The sequence below is a fragment of the Hyla sarda genome, chromosome 7 (assembly GCF_029499605.1).
Source record: "Hyla sarda isolate aHylSar1 chromosome 7, aHylSar1.hap1, whole genome shotgun sequence".
In the NCBI taxonomy this organism is placed as follows: Eukaryota; Metazoa; Chordata; class Amphibia; order Anura; family Hylidae; genus Hyla; species Hyla sarda.
Window position 1 is genome coordinate 45,153,570 of NC_079195.1, and position 25,080 is coordinate 45,178,649.

Here is a 25,080-nt window from a genome sequence, read left to right on the forward strand (position 1 = left end):
TTATTATGACATATTCTACTTTATTTTGGTGGTAAATTTTCGGCATTACTTGCATCCTTTTTTGGTGAAAAATCCCCAAATTTCATGAAAATTTTGAAAATGTTGCATTTTTCTAACTGAAGCTCTCTACTTTTATTTTTATTTTATTTTTATTTTATTTTTCTTCACAAATACAATATGTCCACTTTATTTTGGCATCATAAAATGAACATATTTTTGCTTTTTGAAAAAATTTGAGGGCTTCAAAGCAGAGCAGCAACTTTCAAAAAAATTCATGAAAATTGCTAAATCTGAATGGACAGATGTTACAGAACTACAACTCCCAGCATGCCTGGGCAGTCACCAGAGACCCGATCAGCCCGGAATTGGAGAAAATCGCATGTCTGAATTGACATGTGATTTTCTCCGATTGCCAACATGGGGGGGGGGGTCTCAGGACCCCCCTGGGCGATGTGCCGGGGTGCCTGCTGAATGATTTCAGCAGGCATCCTGATCCGTTCCCCAACCGGCAAGCGGCGGGGACCGGAATTCCCACGGGCGTATCCATACGCCCTGCGTCCTTAAGGACTCTGGATGCAGGGCATATTGATACGTCCTGCGTCCTGAAGAGGTTAAATGGGTCCACTGGTAATCTGCAAATCTGCCACTATCGTGGATTTTCTGTGAACCCATTGAAGAGAATGGTAGTGAAACCCACTGCAAGTTATCAATGTGTGAACATATCAATAACCGCTTAAGGACACAGCCATTTTTCATTTTTGTGTTTTCGTTTTTTACCCCCTACAGACCCAGGGCTTTTTTTTTGCGGGTCCAAATGTACTTTGTATAAACCAACCAAGAAAGATAGCAGGGCAAAAAGAGGTAGCACACCAATTATAGTCCAAATAATGTTTTATTAAGTCATACAAAAGAAAGCCTTACACAATTAAAAACACTAAAAAAGAGGGGGTCCATAAACAACATTGACCACCCTCAGCCATGGAGAGGGGCCCCAAACCCAGGGGCTCCCCACCAAGGGACACCCATCTAGTCTCTCAGTGGTATAAAATGTGCAAAATCTCTCAAGACCTGCAGCCCCTATGTAAAGTGCAAAACATACAAAATAGAAAATTAGCAGCTAAAAGTCATATATAGGTACATGCCCACTAAAGTGCAAAGTCAATAAAATAGGTGAACATCCATATAGACACAACATAATTTTACTCAATTGTTGGTCAATTGTACATCTTTAATTTTATCATAAAATGTACAGAGAAACAAAAAAATTACTACTTTTGGGTGAAAGGGACAAGTATTCTCCTTAGGGAGGAGCACCACTTCTGGTGTATGGAGATTCAAAAAAGGCCATTAGCATTCCACGGACTTTCTGGGAGTTCTACTATGGGCTACTGTAAACCAATGAGATATTATACACCATATATAAACACACAAAGCACATCCACTTTTAGGGTTTCCTGCTGCAGGAAATCTGCTGTGAGGTTATCTATCACTCACTTAAATGGGTCAACCGGCAACATGCAAATCTTGTAACATAGTAACATAGTTCATAAGGTTGGAAAAAGACCAGAGTCCATCAAGTTCAACCTATATCCCTATGCCTATCCCTATGAGTCCCTACTGAGTTGATCGAGAGGAAGGCAAAAACCCTCATACTAGATGTAAATATTCCTTCCCGACTCCAAATATGGCATCAGAATAAATCCCTGGATCAACGTTCTGTCCCTATAAGTCTAGTATACATAACCAGTGATGTTATTACTCTCCAAAAATGCATCCAGACCCTTTTTGAACTCTTTTAGAGAGTTCACCATGACCACCTTCTCAGGCAGAGAATTCCACTGTCTCACTGCTCTTACAGTAAAGAACCCCCGTCTGTGCTGGTGTAGAAACCTTCTTTCCTCTAGATGTAGAGGATGCCCCCTTGTTATAGATACAGTCCTGGGTATAAATAGATCATGGGAGAGATCTCTGTACTGTCCCCTGATATATTGATACATAGTTATTAGGTCTCCCCTAAGCCTTCTTTTCTCTAAACTAAATAACCCTAATTCTGATAATCTTTCTGGGTACTGTAGTCCTCCCATTCCCCGTATTACTCTGGTTGCCAGTCTTTGAACCCTCTCCAGCTCCACTATATATTTCTTGTACACTGGTGCCCAGTACTGTACACAGTATTCTATGTGTGGTCTGACTAGTGATTTGTACAGCGGTAGAATTATTTCCTTGTCATGGGCATCTATGCCCCTATTGATGCACCCAATGATTTTATTTGCCTTGGCAGCAGCTGCCCGACACTGGTCTTTAAAGCAAAATTTACTGTTAACTAAGACCCCCAAGTCCTTTTCCACATCAGTCGTCCCAAGTGTTCTCCCATTTAATATATAATCCCAGCCCGGATTTTTCCTCCCCATGTACATTACCTTACATTTATCAATGTTGAACCTCATCTGCCACTTCCCAGACCAACCCTCCAACCTATACAGATACATTTGTAACAGTGCACTGTCTTCTATAGTGTTTACCACTTTACAGAGTTTAGTATCATCTGCAAAGATTGATACTTTACTATTCAACCCCTCTGCAAGGTCATTAATGAATATATTAAATAGAATAGGACCCAAGACTGACCCCTGTGGTCCCCACTAGTAACATTCACCCAATCAGAATAAGTAGTATTAATAACCACCCTCTGTTTCCTATCACTGAGCCAGTTACTTACCAACTTACATACATTCTTCCCCAGCCCCATCCTTCTCATTTTATGCACCAACCTTTTATGTGGCACTGTATCAAATGCTTTGGAAAAATCCAGATATACGACATCCAGCGATTCCCCCTGGTCCAGTCTGGAGCTCACCTCTTCATAAAAGCTGATCAGGTTAGTTTTACAGGACCGATCCCTCATAAAGCCATGCTGATATAGAGTAATACATTCATTTTTAACAAGATACTCTAAAATAGCATCTCTTAGAAAACCCTCAAACAATTTACATACAACAGAGGTTAAACTTACAGGCCTATAATTTTTGACCCCTTTTTAAATATTGGCACCACATTTGCCATGCACCAGTCCTGGGGAACAGTCCCTGTCACAATAGAGTCCCTGAATATTAACAATAGGGGTCTGTCTATTACATTACTTAATTCCTTTAGAACACTGGGGTGAATGCCATCTGGACCTGGTGATTTGTCTATTTTGTACTTCTTCCTGGGTTAGACAGGTGACCTGTACTGGGGAGTTTACCTTATCTCGCTGTATTTCACCTGGCATTTCATTTTCCTCGGTGAATACAGTGAAGAAGAATTTGTTTAATATATTTGCTTTTTCCTGATCCCTGTTTAGGGCGAACACTTTCATTTTTGACCTTTTTGCTATTTATATAGTTAAAGAACATTTTGGGGTTAGTTTTACTCTGTTTGACAATAAGTCTTTCTGTCTCTATTTTTGCGGCTTTGTCAATTTTTTTTACATATTTTACATTTTTCTCTATAGCTTTTTAATGCTTCTTCACTGCTGTCCTGTTTTAGTAGTTTAAATGCTTTATTTTTGTCATTTATTGCCCTCTTAACATTCTTATTCATCCATATTGGTTTTCTTTTATTTCTGACCCTTTTATTCCCATAAGGTATATACATCTTACAGTGAGAATTTAAGATATTTTTAAAAGTCTTCCATTTAGTGTCAGTATTCTTGTTTTTGAGGACATTATCCCTTTTTGTATTGTTAAGGGCTTCTCTGAGTTGATCAAACTTTGCCTTCCTAAAGTTCATTGTTTTTGTGGCCCCTCAAGAGATTCCCTTATTGAAGAACAAGTTATGATGTATTATATTATGGTCACTATTTCCTAGGTGTCCTACTACTTGCACATTAGTTACTCTGTCAGGTCTGTTGGTTAATATTAAGTCCAGTAGGACGCCCCCTCTGGTCGGGCCCTGCACCATTTGGGACAGATAATTGTCTTTAGCTATAGTCAGAAACCTGTTTCCTTTATGAGATTCACAGGTCTCAGTCTCCCAGTTTATATCAGGATAGTTAAAGTCCCCCCTTATTATCACATCATTCTGATTTGCTGCCTTGTTTATTTGCCTCAGTAATTGATCTTCTGCCTCTTCCATTATGTTTGGTGGCTTATAGCAAACCTCTATCAGAATTTTATTATTATCTACGTATATTTCTACCCATAATGACTCCCCATTATCTTTTCCCTCCCGTATATCCTGGTGGAGTGGGGCCTTCAGACTGGACTTTACATAAAGACAAACTCCTCCCCCTTTCCGTTTTGTCCGATCCTTCCTGAATAGACTATAACCCCGTATGTTGACTGCCAAGTCACAGCTGTTGTCCAACCTAGTCTCTGTTATACCTACTATGCCATAATCTTCCTCAGACATTTTCATCTCCAGTTCATCTGTTTTATTGGTCAGAATTCTGGCATTAGTCAACATGCAATTCAATTGTGTATTTTTTTTTCCCTATGACGCCTATCCCTATTAACTATTATAACCTCTCCCTCCGCTCCACCCCCAAGTACATTAAGAAGACCCCCCCCCTCTCTATCTACACTATCTTCCCCCTCTACGTTATAGGTTCCCTCCCCCCCCAGTCCCTAGTTTAAACACTCCTCCACCCTTCTAGCTATCTTCTCCCCAAGCACAGCTGCACCCTCCCCATTGAGGTGCAGCCTGTCCCTACGGTAGAGCCTGTATCCAACAGCGAAGTCGGCCCAGTTCTCCATGAACCCAAACCCCTTCTTCCTACACCCGCTTCTGACCTCCCTAATCTCCCGCTGCCTCTCTGGTGTGGCTCGTGGTACAGGTAATATTTCAGAAAAAATTACCTTGGAGGTCCTTGCCTTAAGCTTGCGGCCTAAGTCCCTAAGTCCCGGACACTCCACCTACCTCTTACTTTGTCATTGGTGCCAATATTACCATGACTGCTGGGTCCTCTCCAGCCCCACCCAGCAACCTGTCAACCAGATCCGCGATGTGATGAACTTGAGCATCAGGAAGAAAACACACTGTTCGGCGATCCCGGTTTTTGTGACAGATCGCCCTCTCTGTCCCCGTAATAATTGAGTCCCCCTCTACCAGTACCTGTCTGGCCTGCCCTGCACTCCTCCCTCCTTACCCTGAGCAGACACCCCCCTGGCGGTCAGAGGCAGAGTCCTGCTGCAGTACTGCTAGCTCTGAAATGGCACCCCCCTCATCGGCCAACTGGGCAAACTTGTTGGGGTATGCCAGTTCATGACTAGCCTCCCTGACACTTTCCCTCTACCCCGTTTTCTAACTGTAACCCAGCTAACTGCCTGACTGTCCTGCACCTCCGTCCCACTATCCTCCCCCACCTCTACCCCAGAGAGTACCTGCTCAGTGAGCAGAAGACTCCTCTCCAAGTTGTCAATTCGTGTCAGTGTTGCCAGTTACTCCTCTAGATCCAGGATCTGGGCTTCCAAATGAACAATTCGCACACATCAATATGCACCCTCAACCTGCTGTTCAAGGATTTCATACATTGTGGAAGATGTACACTGGACTGCATTTTCCAACATTGAGGCCATACTAGATTTGGGGATTGCAAAAATTAACAGTAAAAAACAATCAAATATTTCAATTTAAACTCCCTGAATTTAAAGTCCCTTAATTTTAAGTCACTCTCCCTTTTATACTTACACTCACTTGTATACTTCACACTCTTGTATACAGACACACAATCGCTAGCTCAACAATCGCTTAGTGTACTTGCTTTTATATTTACCACAAACCACCTCTCTCTTCCACTGCCTGGAAGTGAATGCAAACCCTGCCACTATCGTGGATTTTCTGTGAACCCATTGAAGAGAATGGTAAGGACACAGCAATTTTTCCTTTTTGTTTTTTCTCATCTCCTTTTTTTTTTTTTACCACCTACAGACGGCTTATTTTTTGCGTGTCCGACATCTAAAATTTTACCAAAAAATGTACAGAGATACCAAAAAAATTACTATTTTTGGGTGAAAGGGACAAGTATTCTACTTAGGGAGGAGCACCACTTCTGGTGTATGGAGATTCAAAAAAGGCCATTTGCACTCCACGGACTTTCTGGGTAAAGGAATATGCAAAGCAGCTCATCACAGGTAGCATTCCCTAAAATCAGCTTTAGCTCCAGTTACAGAGTCCCAGAAATGATTGGGATTTTATGCCAAGCCAGAATTCTCCCCAGAAGGAAAGAGGGCCCATCTGAAGACAGCTATTTTGGGATGATTTCCCCTTGTCAGTACAAAGAAGGTTGTTCTGGCCTGGCTGGTGAAAGGCCTGTAGAATAGGCCTCTCACCAGCCAAGCCAAAACACCCTGCTCTGTTCTGATGAGGGGCAATCACCCCAAATTAGCTGTCTGCAGATTTTATGCCAATCAGCTGTCTGATTGGCATAAAATCCCAATCAGTTTCTGAGACTCCGTAACTGGAGCTAAAGCTGATTTTAGGGAATGCTACATGTGGAGGTGGTGTGATGAGCTGTTTTGCATATTTGTGGGGGAAAATTTATAAGAAAACAGAAATGTAGCATTTTTTTTTATTTGGGGGGGGGGGGGGGGGTTACGAAGTGCACTTTATGGTAGAGATGATACATTATCTTTATTCAAAAGGTCAATGGGGGAGATTTATCAAAACCTGTCCAGAAGAAAAGTTGCCCAGTTGCCCATAGCAACCATTCTGCTCGCTTCTTTCATTTTTAACAAGGCCTCTGCAAAATGAAAGAAGTAATCTGATTGGTTGCTATGGGCAACTAGGTAAATTTTCCTTTTGCACAGGTTTTGATAAATCTCCCCTATGTAATTAAAACAATACCCAAGGTATATCGTTTTTCTATTATTGTATTACATTAAAAAGTGCAATTTTTTTTCATAACAAAATTGGTATGCATAAAATTGTATGAGGGGATTTGCGTAGTGATCTGTAGTTTTTATCGGTACCATTTTTGTTTTGATGGGACTTTTTGTTCACTTTTTATTATTTTTGTTTATTCATATGATGTTTTTTGGGTGTTTGGTAAGTCATTACAGTGCAGGATCATAAACATAATATTTTAATATTTTTTTTGACATTTACACATGTGGCGATACCAAATATGTAATTTTATTTATTTTTTTTGGTAACCTAAGGCTGGGTTTATGCCACGTTTTTGACATACTGTTTTCAATCAGTTTTTCTGAAGAAAACCGTATGTCAAAAAAAAGGGATGGAACAGTATGGAAAAAAGTAAACCTTATGTGTTTTTAAACCATAAACTGTTTTTAAAAGTGCATACAGTTCCGTCCGTTTTCATAAAAAAAAAAAACATAAGTTTTTGAAAATGTTGTCAATTTTTAATGGGAGGGGTGTTGGGTGGGGACTTTAGGGTGCAAATGCACATGTGCAAAGTAAAAACCGTATAAGGTTTCCCATATGGAACTGTATACATGTGTGTTTCCCATTGACGTCCCTGTTAACAAAACATATGTGGTTGCAGTACAGTTTTTAAACTGGAGTCAAAACTGTGGATGACCATGATTTTGTCTCCGGTTTAAAAACTGTACTGCAACCACATATATTTTTTTTAACATAGACGTCAATGGGAAACGCACATGTATACGGTTCCATATGGGAAACAGTATACGTTTTTTCATTGCACATGCGCATTTGCATCCTAAAGACCCAACACCCCTCCCATTAAAAATGGACAAAATTTTCAAAAGCGTATGTTTTTTTTTCTTCATAAAAATGGACGGAACTGTATGCACTTTTAAAAACAGTATACGGTTTAGAAAGGCATACGGTTAACTTTTTCCCATACTATTCCATCTGTTTTTTGTTTTTTTTTGGCCATACGGTTTTCTTTAGAAAAACTGATTGAAAACAGTATGGCAAAAAGGTGATGTGAACCCAGCCTAAGTTTGAACATGGGAGGTAAACTCTTATCAAAGATTTTCAATGTCTTAAATATGCCGTTCCTAATGAAGAGGCATAAGTGATCTTGAAAACCTGCAGCTGAACTCTCTATCTAATCAGTCAATGAAGGTTGTCATTAATATTTCGACTTAAGTGCCTCCTTAACCTTGCTTAATTGTCACCTGTCTAGTCTTGCGGAGATGTTGGCAGCCCTAAAACAAGTGTTCTTCACATTGATGAGACATGTTCCAAAGAAATTATAGATAAAACCTTTAATTATTAAAGAATGATATATGATAATATAACAACTGCTTATTATAAAGTGACAACTAGTGAGAATAATCAAAAAGTTAAACATTTCTGGTATAACTTTTTTTTTTGCATAAATCATGTGAATAACATTGGAAGAAGAAACATTTAATATATATTTTCAGAATAAGGTTCCTTCTTGCTTTAGTAAACTGTCGTTGTATCTCCAAGAAGAAAGAAATGGAGAAGTTGGGTGCAGCTGCGTCTCTCCCATTATTCATGCATGAGAGTGCATGCTGCGAGAGGGGAGGGGGAGCTGCAGTGTTGTGCATCTGGTTGGTTCTGAGTGCATAGCTTTGACATCACCCATTCAGCAAACATCGAGTGGGAAATATGTATTTACAGAAACTAGGAAAACAAGTCTCTAAAAGGTTTTATTTATTACATCTAATTTGTTTCTATATTATGAGATTTAGGCCTTTATCTTCATAAAAAAAACAAATATGATTAAATATTGTATCTTAAAGGGAATCTGTCAGCTCTATATTATGCTAGGAGCTGCAGACATGGGAAGATATCTGATACAGACGGATAACAAATCATACTTGTCTCTCAGCGGATAGCTGTTTGCAAAGTTATAAAAACCCTGTTTTAATTTTAAGCTTAAGAGTTGCAGAGATGGCGCTGAGCTTCTCCTTTTTGCCACTACTCTCTTTTGCCACTATTCCCTTTCGCCACTATGATTCAGGTATGGTGCTGGAAGCCAAACCCTGTACATCAATCATGAGGGCCAGGGAAGGGTGGGGGAGGGAGGAGGCTTGCATGCTACAGCTCAACACAGCCATCAGCTGAAGAGACATTTGTTTTATCTCCTTATGAGATATCTGCCTATGTCTGTAGCTCTGAACATAATATAACGTTAACAGATTCCCTTTAAAGGGGTACTTTTTTGGGGGGGCACAGTTGTATTATCTGTCAAGAATGTAAAATGAATGTGTAAACTTTTGTAATAGTTTAGTTATTTGGGTTAAAGGTTAGAAAAAAAAGAGCCTGTTTAAAAACCTTAATCCTTCCAGTACTGATCAGCTGCTGTATGCTCTAGAGGAAGTTGTGTAGTTCTTTCCAGTCTGATTTGGAATTTTTTTCCTCCAGAGTACCCCTTTAATAGGAGTTTGCTGCAATGCCAGACACAGCCTGCTGTCATGGATGGTGCAATAAAAAAAAAAAAAAAAAAAAAAAAATAAATATATATATATATATATATATATATATATATATATAGATATATATATATATATATATATATATATATATATATATACAATATAAAATAATTTTAATATGCAAGTGGTGATTCAGTCTGAGCTTCGTTGGAGGATTTGATCCAGGAGTTTCTGGAACAAAAAATAAATAAATAGTTAAAATCTAAACCTCACATCATGTTGTCATTACAGGGATGTTGTTTTACCTTTTTGAATAGCTGGGCTCGGACTCTATTGCTCTGTGTTATCAGTCTCTTCTCTTCCTCCTCTTTCTTCTTCTTCACTTCAGGCAAGCTGTTATAGATTCTGAAACATGTAACAGAGACGAAATGTTATGATATGAAATCTTGGGTGACGGCCCCCATAGACTTGCATTGGGGGGAGGGGGGGAGTGACGTCACATGGGGCGGAGTCGATACATCATGATACTCCGGCCCCTCGGCGTCACACTACACACTCGGAGCCTCCAGTGCTGAGGAGAGCTCACAAAGGTGGGTGCAGAATGACAGATTGCGGCGGGACCCCCACGGTCATGCATCTTATCCCTTTTCCTTTGGATAGGGGATAAGATGTATTGGGGCCAGAGTACTCCTTTAACATACCACATATAATATAACCCACATGTATTGTATGTATGGCCTCACTATAATTTCTTGAGACTGAGGGGTGCACATTTTTACAATGTCTACCTCAGTGTTTCCCAACCAGTGTGACTCCAGCTGTTGCAAAACTACAGCTCCCAGCATGCGCAGACAGCCGAAGGCTGTCTGCGCATGCTGGAAGTTGTAGTCTTGCAACAGCTGGAGGCACTCTGGTTGAGAAACACTGGTTTACCTTTAGGAAAAGAACACATCATATACTGTCTGGAAAGTTGGGAATCAGTAAATTATAAACGATGGATAGGTATGGCATTGTTTCTAGAAGAAAGCAGCCATGTTTTCCTAATTCTGGTCATTATCTTTCATACTTTTTAAATACATTTTAATTGTATTTAAATGGTTACTCTAATTTTAAACAGCTTTTGACAAGTTGCCCAGACATGTCAAAAGTAGTGAGACCCACTGCGATCCTGAAATATTAGCCGGACAGCATTAAAGGGGTATTCCAGTTAAAAACACTGGCAACAGTGCTCTCTGCTGACACCTCTGTCTAACTCAGGAACTGTCCAGAGCAGGAGAGGTTTGCTATGAGGATTTGCTCCTATTCTGGACAGTTCCTGAGACAGACAGAGGTGTCAGCAGAGAGCAGTGTTGTCAGATAGAAAAGAGCAACTCAATTTCAGCAACTGATAAGTACTGGTTGGATACATTTTTTTTTTATAGAAGCCATTCACAAATCTGTTTAACTTTCTGGAGCCAGTTGATATGGAAAAAAAAATGTTTTTAACTGGAGTACCCCTTTAAGCTCCACCTAAAAACCTTTTCTCTGCATTCACTTATATAGTGAAAAAGTTGTATTTGGTTGACAGCCAGGGAGTGAGCAGTGCGCTACCACGAGGGATCACAACAGGTCTCTGGGCTGAGACCCAGTGCGATCCCCCATGTAAGAAGTGTAACATAAAAAGTGGTGGACAGGTGGGAGTTGTAGTAGCCAGTGTACAGCAGGAGAGGTGGTAGTAGTGTCTAATCAGTGGCATCTGGCACAGAAGGTTTATATTCCTCACTGAGTCTGATTCTTTTTAAGAAAACATGAGTTGCAAAGTTGAACGCCGCATCTAAAATGAAAGTAAAGCAGTGCCGGTTAGCTCAGGGAGCTGTTTGGGATCGCCGCGGTGAAATTGCGGCATCCCGAACAGCTGTCAGACAGCAGGAGGGTCCCTACCTTCCTCCATGCTGTCCGATTGCTGAATGACTGCTCAGTGCCTGAGATCCAGACATGAGCAGTCAAGTGGCAGAATCATTGATCAATGGTTTCCTATGAGAAACCAATGATCAATGTAAAAGATAAGTGTGTACAGTGTTATACCCCCCTATGGGAGCTATAACATTGCAAAAAAAAAAGTGAAAAAAAAAAAAAAGTGAATAAAGATCATTTAACCCCTTCCCTAATAAGAGTTTGAATAACCCCCCTTTTCCCAGTAAAAAAAAAAACTGTGTAAATAAAAATAAACATATGTGTTAGCGCCGTGTGCGGAAATGTCCGAATTATAAAAAGATACAATAACCCCCCGACCTACGGTGGCCCTGACATACGATGCTTTTATATGTCGGGGCCATCGCATTAATTGCTATCCGACAGCGCAAAATGCTTAAGCTGCTGTCGGATAAAGCAGTTTAAGCATCCCGGACAGGTTCGCTTACCTATTCCCGCTGCTCCGGGTCCACTTCGCGATCCTCTGGCATCTTCCGCATCTTCTCCAGGGTCCGGGCCTTGCTTTCCGGCGTCGTTATTACATCACTACGCACGACGCGCCGTCGCAGCAGCGTAATAACGTCACCAGAAAGCGAGGCCTGGACCCTGCAGAAGATGGGGAAGAAGCCGGAGGATCCCAAAGAAGACACCGGAGCAGCGGGACAGCATCGGGAGACCCTAGGACCGCATCGGGAGCCCCTGGGACCGCATCGGGAGCGGTGAGGATGCCGTCTGGAGCGGCGGGGACAGGGGAGTATAACTTCCTATACTTTACATTGCACGGATCCTGCAACATACGATGGATTCGACAAACGATGGGTCGTTTGGAACGAATTACCATTGTATGTTGAGGGACCACTGTATATATATATATATATATATATATATATATATATATATATATAGCAGTCCAATGATTCCACAGCACACCAAAACGATTCTTTCTAAAATAAATGGTGATTTTATTCCATGTCCAGTGTTACAAATACGCTACGTTTCAGCAGCCTCTCGCCACCATTTCCAGCTTGAAAATGGCGGCGAGAGGCTACTGAAACGTATCGTATTTGTAACACTGGACATGGAATAAAATCACCATTTATTTTTGAAAGAATCGTTTTGGTGTGCTGTGGAATCATTGGACTGCTATACTGAACGAGCCCCTGACCAAGGCTCTTGCCCCTGCGAGCACCCTCTTTATTTATATTTTTTCTTTTTGTAGTAGTGCTGCTCTCCTGGAATATATATATATATATATATATATATATATATATATTTGATTAAACCCAGAAAGCAAAGGTAACTTGGCCTCAGATGGCCATTTCACATTCACTCTCAATGCTTTTAAATGGGTATTTATGTTAAAGCTAGGTAGAAACAATACAATACATGTTTGATTAAACCCAGTAAAAACACATAACTTGGCCTAAAATGCATATTCCACATTCACAATGCTTTCATTGTATATTTATGTTATATACAGGTCAGTTTCTCTGGGCTTGTTCTGCAGTCAGACTGCTGGGATTCGTAGTACACCAACTGGACACAGTAATGCAGATGACAGGAGGTCACTGTCTGAGGTCAGCCTACTGCTCAATGCTTTGCCCAACTTGCTCTCAAATTCTATTGGATTTGTGAAGGCTTTCTGTGATAAGTAGTTCCTGCTCTCTCTCAGCTTTCTCTCTCCAAGATGGCAGCCACAATGCAGTGCAAAATGCTTTATCTGACTCTTAAATCTACACCTTTGTCTTTTTCATTACCTGGGAGTTGTATGTCACATAAATGCAAGTAATTATTGGATAATCATTGCTGGCTGCAAGGTATGCTGACATCATCTCATTGTTTCCAGTACTTCCTCCATTCAGAGTATGGCCAATACACAATGTACAGATTATGGCTCTGTTCATTGTATATTGGGGTGTCATGGCTGTTCAGGACAGCTAAATGATGGGGGTGCAAAGTTTGACACCCTGGCAATCAGATAGTAAAGGGGTTTTACCATCTCAACTAAGGGCTCGGTCACATCACAACTAAAGGGAGCTCCATCACGAAAAGATGGGAGTTGAGCAGAGTAAACTATCCTGCATGTTCAAAGACATCTGACAGATCCCTGCAGTGTTCATTGTGCAATGGATGTGTTCAGCTTCCTTTGATTGGCTCCAAACGTACCCTGAACCGTACAGAGCCGGGGGGGGGGGGGGGGTTAGGGGGTGATGTAAACATAGTTAAACTTGTGGAGCATGTCAAGTTAAATATTTTTGCAAATACACTTATTTAGCAAATTTGCCTCCTCCTCCTGATATTCCTGCTCCTTTTCTCACCTTGTTGACAGCTCATTGCCTTGGTTACAGACCACTACTCCTCTCTAGAAGCAGTGATCGGGCTGGTATGTGTATATATATATATATATATATATATATATACATATATGGTCGATCATCCCAAACATCTGTCACGATGCCGGCTGGCAGGTAGTGGATCCTCTGTGCCAGAGAGGGATTGGCGTGGACCGTGCTAGTGGATCGGTTCTAAGTCACTACTGGTTTTCACCAGAGCCCGCCGCAAAGCGGGATGGTCTTGCTGCGGCGGTAGTGACCAGGTCGTATCCACTAGCAACGGCTCAACCTCTCTGGCTGCTGAAGATAGGCGCGGTACAAGGGAGTAGACAGAAGCAAGGTCGGACGTAGCAGAAGGTCGGGGCAGGCAGCAAGGATCGTAGTCAGGGGCAACGGCAGGAGGTCTGGAACACAGGCTAGGTACATACAAGGAAACGCTTTCACTGGCACGATGGCAACAAGATCCGGCAAGGAAGTGCAGGGGAAGTGAGGTGATATAGGGAAGTGCACAGGTGATCAGACTAATTGGAACCACTGCGCCAATCAGCGGCGCAGTGGCCCTTTAAATCGCAAAGACCCGGCGCGCGCGCGCCCTAAGGAGCGGGGCCGCGCGCGCCGGGACAGGACCGACGGGGAGCGAGTCAGGTACGGGAGCCGGGGTGCGCATCGCGAGCGGGCGCTACCCGCATCGCGAATCGCATCCCGGCTGGAGGCGGCATCGCAGCGCCCCGGGTCAGTGGATCTGACCGGAGCGCTGCAGTGAGGAGAGTGTAGCGAGCGCTCCGGGGAGGAGCGGGGACCCGGAGCGCTCGGCGTAACAGTACCCCCCCCCTTGGGTCTCCCCCTCTTCTTAGAGCCTGAGAACCTGAGGAGCAGACTTTTGTCTAGGATATTGTCCTCAGGTTCCCAGGATCTCTCTTCTGGACCACAACCCTCCCAATCCACTAAAAAAAAGGTTTTCCCTCTGACCTTTTTGGATGCCAGAATTTCTTTGACGGAGAAGATGTCCGAGGAGCCGGAAACAGGAGTGGGAGGAACAGATTTGGGAGAGAAACGGTTGATGATAAGTGGTTTAAGAAGAGAAACGTGAAAGGCATTAGGAATACGAAGAGAAGGAGGAAGAAGAAGTTTGTAAGAGACAGGATTAATCTGGCACAAAATTTTGAAAGGACCAAGATAGCGTGGTCCCAACTTGTAGCTAGGGACACGGAAGCGGACATATTTAGCGGAGAGCCATACCTTGTCTCCAGGAGAAAAAATGGGAGGAGCTCTTCTTTTCTTATCCGCGAACTTCTTCATGCGTGATGAAGCCTGTAAGAGAGAATTTTGGGTCTCTCTCCATATGATGGAAAGGTCACGAGAAATTTCATCCACAGCGGGCAGACCAGAGGGCAACGGGGTAGGGAGGGGGGGAAGAGGGTGATGGCCGTACACCACGAAAAATGGGGATTTGGAGGAAGATTCAGAGACTCTGAAGTTATACGAGAATTCGGCCCATGGAAGAAGATCTGCCCAGTCATCCTGGCGGGAGGAAACAAAATGTCGTAAATAATCACCCAAGACCTGGTTAACTCTTTCTACTTGTCCATTGGATTGAGGATGATATGCAGAAGAAAAATTTAATTTAATCTTGAGTTGTTTACAGAGAGCCCTCCAGAATTTAGACACGAATTGGACGCCTCTATCCGAGACGATCTGCGTAGGCAACCCGTGAAGACGAAAAATGTGTACAAAAAATTGTTTAGCCAACTGAGGCGCTGAAGGAAGACCAGGAAGAGGGATGAAATGTGCCATTTTGGAGAATCGATCAACGACCACCCAAATAACAGTGTTGCCACGGGAAGGGGGTAAATCAGTAATAAAATCCATACCAATCAGAGACCAAGGCTGTTCGGGGACAGGCAGAGGATGAAGAAAACCAGCGGGCTTCTGGCGAGGAGTCTTATCCCGGGCACAGATAGTGCAGGCTCGCACAAAGTCCACAACATCCGTCTCCAGAGTCGGCCACCAATAGAAGCGAGAGATGAGTTGCACAGATTTCTTGATGCCCGCATGACCTGCGAGATGGGAGGAGTGACCCCATTTGAGGATTCCGAGGCGTTGGCGTGGAGAAACAAAGGTCTTTCCTGGAGGAGTTTGCCTGATGGAGGCTGGAGAAGTGGAAATCAGGCAGTCAGGAGGAATGATGTGTTGCGGAGAGAGTTCAACTTCAGAAGCATCCGAGGAACGAGAGAGAGCATCGGCCCTAATGTTCTTATCGGCAGGCCGAAAGTGAATTTCAAAATTAAATCGGGCAAAGAACAGAGACCACCTGGCCTGGCGAGGATTCAGCCGTTGGGCAGACTGGAGGTAGGAGAGGTTCTTGTGATCGGTGTAAATAATAACTGGAAATCTTGATCCCTCCAGCAGATGCCTCCATTCCTCAAGTGCTAATTTAATGGCTAGAAGCTCTCGATCCCCGATGGAGTAGTTCCTCTCCGCCGGAGAGAAGGTCCTAGAAAAAAAACCACAAGTAACAGCATGCCCGGAAGAATTTTTTTGTAGAAGGACAGCTCCAGCTCCCACTGAGGAGGCATCAACCTCCAATAGGAAGGGTTTGGAAGGGTCAGGTCTGGAGAGCATGGGAGCCGATGATAAGGCAGACTTGAGCCGTTTAAAGGCGTCTTCCGCTTGAGGAGGCCAAGACTTGGGATCGGCATTTTTTTGGGTAAAAGCCACGATAGGAGCCACAACGGTAGAAAAATGTGGAATAAATTGCCTGTAATAATTGGCGATCCCCAAAAAGCGTTGAATAGCACGGAGTCCGGAGGGGCGTGGCCAATCTAAGACGGCAGAGAGTTTGTCTGGATCCATTTGTAGTCCCTGGCCAGAGACCAAGTATCCTAGGAAAGGAAGAGATTGGCATTCAAACAGACATTTCTCTATTTTGGAGTTGATTGTCACGAAGTCTCTGAAGAACCATACGGACATGCTGGCGGTGTTCTTCTAGATTGGCAGAAAAAATCAGGATATCGTCCAGATATACAACAACACAGGAGTATAAAAGATCACGAAAAATTTCATTAACAAAGTCTTGGAAGACGGCAGGGGCGTTGCACAGGCCAAAGGGCATGACCAGGTACTCAAAGTGTCCATCTCTGGTGTTAAATGCCGTTTTCCACTCATCCCCCTCTCTGATGCGGATGAGATTATAAGCACCTCTTAAGTCCAGTTTGGTAAAGATGTGGGCACCTTGGAGGCGATCAAAGAGTTCAGAGATGAGGGGTAGGGGGTAGCGGTTCTTAACCGTGATTTTATTAAGACCGCGGTAGTCAATGCAAGGACGTAGGGAGCCATCTTTTTTGGACACAAAGAAAAATCCGGCTCCGGCAGGAGAGGAGGATTTACGGATAAAGCCCTTTTTTAAATTTTCCTGGACGTATTCAGACATGGCAAGAGTCTCTGGGGCGGATAGAGGATAAATTCTGCCCCGGGGTGGAGTAGTGCCCGGGAGGAGGTCGATAGGACAATCATAAGGCCTGTGAGGAGGTAGAGTCTCAGCTTGTTTTTTGCAAAAAACATCCGCAAAGTCCATATAGGCCTTAGGGAGACCGGTTACAGGAGGAACCACAGAGTCACGGCAAGGGTTACTGGGAACCGGTTTTAGGCAGTCCTTGGAACAAGAGGGCCCCCAACTCTTGATCTCCCCAGTGGACCAATCCAGGGTTGGGGAATGAAGTTGAAGCCAGGGAAGTCCAAGGAGAATTTCAGAAGTGCAATTGGGGAGGACCAAAAGTTCAATCCTCTCGTGGTGAGATCCGATGCACATTAGAAGGGGCTCCGTGCGGAAACGTATGGTACAGTCCAATCTTTCATTGTTTACACAATTGATGTAGAGGGGTCTGGCGAGACTGGTCACTGGGATGTTGAACCTGTTGACGAGAGAGGCCAAAATAAAATTTCCTGCAGATCCGGAGTCCAAGAAGGCCACAGCAGAGAAGGAGAAGGCAGAGGCAGACATCCGCACAGGCACAGTAAGACGTGGAGAAGCAGAGTAGACATCAAGGACTGTCTCACCTTTGTGCGGAGTCAGCGTACGTCTTTCCAGGCGGGGAGGACGGATAGGACAATTCTTCAGGAAGTGTTCGGTACTAGCACAGTACAGGCAGAGATTCTCCATGCGGCGTCGTGTCCTCTCTTGAGGTGTCAGGCGAGACCGGTCGACCTGCATAGCCTCCACGGCGGGAGGCACAGGAACAGATTGCAGGGGACCAGAGGAGAGAGGAGCCGGGGAGAAGAAACGCCTCGTGCGAACAGAGTCCATATCCTGGCGGAGCTCCTGACACCTTTCGGAAAAACGCATGTCAATGCGAGTGGCTAGGTGAATGAGTTCATGTAGATTAGCAGGGATTTCTCGTGCGGCCAGAACATCTTTAATGTTGCTGGATAGGTCTTTTTTAAAGGTCGCGCAGAGGGCCTCATTATTCCAGGATAATTCTGAAGCAAGAGTACGGAATTGTACGGCATACTCGCCAACGGAAGAATTACCCTGGACCAGGTTCAACAGGGCAGTCTCAGCAGAAGAGGCTCGGGCAGGTTCCTCAAAGACACTTCGGATTTCCGAGAAGAAGGAGTGTACAGAGGCAGTGACGGGGTCATTGCGGTCCCAGAGCGGTGTGGCCCAAGACAGGGCTTTTCCAGACAGAAGGCTGACTACGAAAGCCACCTTAGACCTTTCAGTGGGAAACTGGTCCGACATCATCTCCAAGTGCAGGGAGCATTGGGAAAGAAAGCCACGGCAAAACTTAGAGTCCCCATCAAATTTATCCGGCAAGGATAGGCGTAAACCAGAAGCGGCCACTCGCTGCGGAGGAGGTGCAGGAGCTGGCGGAGGAGATGATTGCTGAAGCTGTGGTAGAAACTGCTGTAGCATAACGGTCAGTTGAGACAGCTGTTGGCCTTGTTGCGCTATCTGTTGTGACTGCTGGGCGACCACCGTGGTGAGGTCAGCGACAACTGGCAGAGGAACTTCAGCGGGATCCATGGCCGGATCTACTGTCACGATGCCGGCTGGCAGGTAGTGGATCCTCTGTGCCAGAGAGGGATTGGCGTGGACCGTGCTAGTGGATCGGTTCTAAGTCACTACTGGTTTTCACCAGAGCCCGCCGCAAAGCGGGATGGTCTTGCTGCGGCGGTAGTGACCAGGTCGTATCCACTAGCAACGGCTCAACCTCTCTGGCTGCTGAAGATAGGCGCGGTACAAGGGAGTAGACAGAAGCAAGGTCGGACGTAGCAGAAGGTCGGGGCAGGCAGCAAGGATCGTAGTCAGGGGCAACGGCAGGAGGTCTGGAACACAGGCTAGGAACATACAAGGAAACGCTTTCACTGGCACGATGGCAACAAGATCCGGCAAGGAAGTGCAGGGGAAGTGAGGTGATATAGGGAAGTGCACAGGTGATCAGACTAATTGGAACCACTGCGCCAATCAGCGGCGCAGTGGCCCTTTAAATCGCAAAGACCCGGCGCGCGCGCGCCCTAAGGAGCGGGGCCGCGCGCGCCGGGACAGGACCGACGGGGAGCGAGTCAGGTACGGGAGCCGGGGTGCGCATCGCGAGCGGGCGCTACCCGCATCGCGAATCGCATCCCGGCTGGAGGCGGCATCGCAGCGCCCCGGGTCAGTGGATCTGACCGGAGCGCTGCAGTGAGGAGAGTGTAGCGAGCGCTCCGGGGAGGAGCGGGGACCCGGAGCGCTCGGCGTAACAACATCTCTTTCTAGGGTGGATTGGTGGTATGTAACCTAGACAATACGCAATGGGAGGAAAGAAGCAATGGGAGAAAAGAAGCAAAAGTATCAGGGGGAAGCAAATTTGCTAAATGAATGTATTTCCAAAATGTTCTTAACTTGTCTTATCTTTATCTACTTTCCATATTTGTGTGCCATCAATAAACCTCTATCAACCTGCTAATAGCAGTGGCTCTAGAGGACCCAATCTGTTCATGTATCATTATTCGTTTAAAGAGGTACTCCGCCCTTATACATCTTATCACCTATCCGGTCATGCCCCGCTCATGATGTCACGGCCATGCCCCCTCAATGCAATTCTATAGGAGGAGGCGTGACGGCCTCCGGCGCTCCGATGCTGCACCCGATGCTCTTAATGTACACCGGATGCAGCAGGGAGATTGCGGGGGTCCCTAGTGGCGGGACCTCCACGATCAGACATCTTTTCTCTATCCTTTTGATAGGGGACAAGATGTCTGGGGGGGGAGTACCCCTTTAAGTGGCTGACATGTAGTACTTCATTATCCCTATAGAGGCCACTGCAGGGAAAATGAGACAACCCCTTTCATGTGATCTATAATACCAGATGCAGCCCATAGACAATGAGTATTGTTGTTTCTAGGCAAAAAAAAAGAAAGCTTTTCCTAATTGTATACATCCCCTTAAAACCTAAGTAACACTCTGCATGACTGGAACTGCAGGAAAGGAATGATTTATATTATATTATTCACATATGATTGTAAAGTCCGATTTTCAGCAGAGATTATTTCTAGGACCTAATGGCAAATTCTCACCTTATAATGGTGTTAGCACAGCTGAAACCTATTATTCTGTTCAATAAACAAAAAAAAAATGTCTTACCTTGGGATGTAAGGTATGTGGTGCACTGGCATTTCTAGAGTTCATTGTGGGTTCAAAAATGGTGTAATCTAAACCTATCAATCTTATTTTCTCCAAACCATTGCATGAGATTGCCAAGAAACTAAAGATTTAATACAAAGGCTGGACTGTCTTGAGAGAACAATAACAGGATACAAGCAGAAGGCCCTAGCACACAAGAGGAGCAGTATGCATTAGTAGTGTGGTGGCCCAGTACAGGAGTTGTACCCCTGATTCCCTAGCTGCCCTGTCAGGAAGCCTCCCTACAGTGTCCCCTGGGCCCCCTGCACCTGTTCCCCTTTTATAGTTATATTTATGCTGTGTATTGCATATAAAAGTGTTAAGTCTTTAAGAACAGTTGACATGTGATTAACCAGTGTCATGTGATTGTAACCCAGTGAGGTATCAGTGACCATGTGACCTTAGGGTGACCTATGGGACCCCTCCTAGTCTCCCCCATATAAGTCCTGGTAGGAGCTAGTTCTCTCTCTTGATTTCCAGTTAAGTCTTTGCTGAGGTCCATTGCAGTCAAGTCCTAAGAGTTTGTCTGGAGTCCAGAGGAGGCCTCAAGTCAACCACGCAGCCTCAAGTCCACAACCCCCAGGTCCCAATCAGAGTCTGGTAAGCTACAAGCGGGGTATAGTCAGTCTCAGTCAAGTCAGTCAAAGTCAACCTGTCTTCAGTCAGAGTGGCCTGCATCAAAATTGTCCACTGCAAGTCCCAACAAGTCCTTAAGGTCTCTGAAGTCACTGGTCACCTCCATGGGCCCGGCTAAGCTGTATAGACTATTCCACCTGTCTAACTCAGTAAAGCTACCAATGTTCCATAACTTGGTGTCTGAGTCATTATTGCCCCCTTGCCTAGCCCAGGATCCAGCGGTATACCTTCAGGTGGTGTAGAGGATAAACTACGCCCTGGCATCACAAACACAAGGGGTTAATGCCATCTGCCCCTAGGGCAATTCCATCTGCCTTCATCACACCCTCTACCCCAGTAGTTTGTCCTTTGCATGGTAATGTCACACCCAGGGAGTTCTGCTGGGACCTGTGGTACTACACAGTTGGTGTTAGTAGATCACATGTGACTGAAGTGGGAAAAGTGGGGAAGTCCCATGTATCTCTCCCAGGCACACACAGTTTTTGCAATTAGGGTTGCCACCTGGCCGGTATTTTACCGGCACAGCCGGTATTTTGGCCACCTTGCCGGAATTTTTATATTAAAAATACCCGCAATGCAATGGCCGGTATTTATCCAACCAATCCTGCAACTCCCGGAATGTTGCACCATATACTATACCAGTGTTTCCCAACCAGAGCACCTCCAGCTGTTGCAAAACTGCAACTCTCAGCATGCCCGGACAGCCGTTGGCTCTCCGGGTATGCTGGGAGTTGTAGTTTTGAAACAGCTGGAGGCACCCCTGTTTGGTAAACACTGACCTATACTACTATATAGTCCAACATGCTGGGAGTTGTAGTTTTCGTTTGGGGCAGATGCTGAGCCACAGTCTGTATCAGGGCATGCTGGGAGTTGTAGTTAGTAACTAACTGCAACTCCCAAATTTAATTTAAAAAAAAAAGCGATCAAAAAGTCACATAAAAAAAAATGGTACTGTTAAAAACTACAGATAAGGGTACAAAAAATGATCCCTCATACAGGACCATATAAAGAGAAATAGAAAGGTTATAGGGGTCAGAATAGGACAACATTTCCCCCGCATATGTGTATCCTGTGATGTCACGCATATATAATTAATTATGCAAATTAGCATGGCCGATATTTTTTGGCAAGAAAGGTGGCAATCCTTACTGCTGACAATGGCTTTTCGGGTTCTCTAGCTCAAGGCCATATTGTATGGTGTACTACACAGAAGTTCCACACTTACTTGGCCCACCTGTGACGCATGAGATTTGATGCATCCAGACAGGAAGTCCCTAATATAGGTACTGGAAGAGATCACTTGAAAAAATCCATAGTGAAAAGCTCCGGCACTTCCAGAATGGATAAAAAGGTATAGAATTTATTCAATCTCCGTGGAGGTAAAAAACATGCATAGAAGGCAGGAAAATACGGTAAAAACCGACGCGTTTCGCTAGCCATACCTTGACAAAGGCTAACGAAATGCGTCATTTTTTTATCGTATTTTCCTGCCTTCTATGCATGTTTTTTTTTTACCTCCACGGAGATTGAATAAATTCTATACCTTTTTATCCACTCTGGAAGTGCCGGAGCTTTTCACTATGGATTTTTTCAAGTGATCTCTTCCTGTATTGTTGCCTCGTGGAGCGGCCACGTTTCCCGTGCACCCAGACTGGATGAGCAGCAGAGACCGAACATTACGAGGGTGAGCTGTATATATTTTCCAGTTTCCCTAATATAGGTAGCCCACTGCTGAACAAGGACTAGACGTGAATGTCGTCCTGTGTCTTTCGTGCAATGAAGTTCCCTTCAATATGACCCCTTTCTACACGCCCCTCCCCGATCACAGACTGTAATGTGTTGTTGTCTTTCGACTGTGTTTCTTTGATATCGAGTGAAGGAGCAGAGTGTTAGCGTAGCATGTGGTACAGTGTATAGCTTAGGGAACCTGTGCTGTATTTTGTACTGTCATGCTTTGTGTGATTGTAATTTATTGTATGTAATAACCACTGAATGACGAATAAAGCTCTTTCAAGCTCTTTCAATACCTTTCTATCCTGACAGAGGGTCTTGGCTTAGGTAGAAATGCAGCTGACTGTGTCTCTCTTTCATTTAAATCGTATTAAATACATTTTGATAATTAAAGTCATCCATCATTCACCCCATGGCCATTTTATTTGAGAAGACCAACCTCATAGACAATTAATTTTTAAAGTGCACCTCCAATGTTTTAGGCACTTTTATGAAAAATGACTGTAGTACAGAACTGTGCATTTTTCTCATTCCCTTTCATTTTGAATTTGGCACCGTAATACTTTCACCACGCGCCCATTCCCTACGCTAAGACTGCGCACCCCTCACAAACGGGCCCCAGCATAATTTGACTCTAAGGCACAGGGTTTCATGCTGGAGGCAGGTGCTATGGAGATAAAGTGGGAAACTCTATCTCCCATCTTCTAATGGACAGTTATAAGTAGTAGAGGGCGAGGAGAACCAGTGCTCGGTAAGCTATTCCGGAGCCAAATTCCCAGTAAAAGGGATTTAGAAAAATAATATTGTGCTCAGTGCTGTACTAAAGTCATTTTTTCATAAAAGTGGCCATAACATTTCAATGGAATTTTGGGTGGTCTTCTTAACCTGTTTCGGACATAGGTCGTACAGGTATGCACCTGCCGCCTGGGACTTAAAGGGTTACTCCACTCCCCAGCGTTCAGGAACTCAATGTTCACCTTGAGTTCCTGAACACTGTGTGCGGGCTTCCATGTTCACGCCCGCCCCCTCGTGACGTCACGGCCTGCTCCCTCAATGAAAGTCTATGGGAAAGGGGCACGGCGGCAGTCATGCCCCCTCCCATAGACTTGCATTGAGGGGGCTGGACATGACGTCACATGACGGGGCGTGATGTCACGAGGGGGCGGGAGTGAACACGGAAGCCCGCACACAGCATTCAGGAACTCAATGTTCCGGACACTGGGGAGCAGAGTAACCCTTTAACACACTTGGATGTACCTGTACGCCCTGGAGCATTAAGTAACTTTGACCAGTAAGTGTCAGTTACTGTCAGTAGCCAGACACTTGCTGCTAATGAAAGGCAGAGGTGATCTTTTGAGCCTGGAGGGGCAAGCAATGTTTAACCAGCCAAAGCGGTATTTAACCAGATTGCCCCCTGACTGGTGAGCCTGGTTCTTTAACCTTTGGGGACAAAGCACATTTTGATTCTAAGGACGAGAGCATTTTTTGCAAATCCAACGTCATTTTAAGCATTAATAACTCTGCGATGCTTTAACTTATTATTCTGATTCCAAGATAGTTTTTTCATGACATATTCTACTTTAAGGTAGTGGTAAATTATTATCGATGCTTGCATCATTTCTTGGTGAAAAATTCCAAAACTTCATGAAAATTTTTAAAATTTAGCATTTTTCTAACTTTGAAGCTCTCTACTTGTAAGGAAAATGGACATGTCAAATAAATGATATATTGATTCAAATATACAATATGTCTACTTTATGTTGTCATCATAAAGTTGACATGTTTTTACTTTTTGAAGACATTCAAAAATGGGGTGCAGTGAGCATTTACACCCCACTGGCGTTTGACAGATATTTGAAAAAGTGGGCTGTGCAAATAAAAAATAAAAAAATTCCTTTTCACGGACCACTGTTCCAAAAATCTGTCAGACACCTACATTCCATGAAGGGTGTAGTTTGCAAAATGGGGGCACATGTGGGGGGCACCATGGGGGCTGGCACAATGGGGGCTTTGTAAACGTGGCCTTCAATTGCAGCCAAATTCTCTCTCCAAGAACCAAATTTTGCTCCTTCTCTTCTGAGCCCTTTAGTGAGCCTGCAGGCCGCAGAACACTTTACATCCACATTCTACGAAGAAATGGGGTTACAAATTTTGGGGGTCTTTTTCTCCTATTACCCCTTGTAAAAAATGAAAGATTTGGGGTAACACCAGCATTTCAGTGAAAAAAAATCATTTTCACGTCCAACTTTAACGAAAATTTGACAAACACCTGTGTGGTGTTAAGGCTCACTATACCCCTTATTACATTCCCTGAGGGGTGTAGTTTCCAAAATGGGGTCACATGTGGGTGTTTTTATTTTTTTTTGCGTCTATGTCAGAATTGCTGCAGCTGTCATTCACCCCTGTGCAAATTACAAATTTAGGCATCAAATGTACATGTAAATTAATTTTT

The 25,080-nt window shown here is 44.1% G+C and overlaps 1 protein-coding gene across 3 annotated transcripts in view; it reads right to left on the reverse strand.

The window, feature by feature from the left end:
• Nucleotides 1-9,476: 9,476 nt before the first annotated feature.
• The window catches only part of C7H10orf90 (chromosome 7 C10orf90 homolog), a 150,385-nt gene continuing 134,781 nt past the window's right edge, over nucleotides 9,477-25,080 (reverse strand). For all 3 annotated transcript variants that reach the window (XM_056530011.1, XM_056530014.1, XM_056530012.1), the window contains 2 exons: nucleotides 9,623-9,722; nucleotides 9,477-9,548 (listed from right to left, as the gene is read on the reverse strand). In XM_056530011.1, coding sequence (XP_056385986.1) covers nucleotides 9,510-9,548; nucleotides 9,623-9,722 — 139 coding nt within the window. In that variant the 3' untranslated portion in view covers nucleotides 9,477-9,509. The remainder of the gene's footprint in view (nucleotides 9,549-9,622; nucleotides 9,723-25,080) is intronic.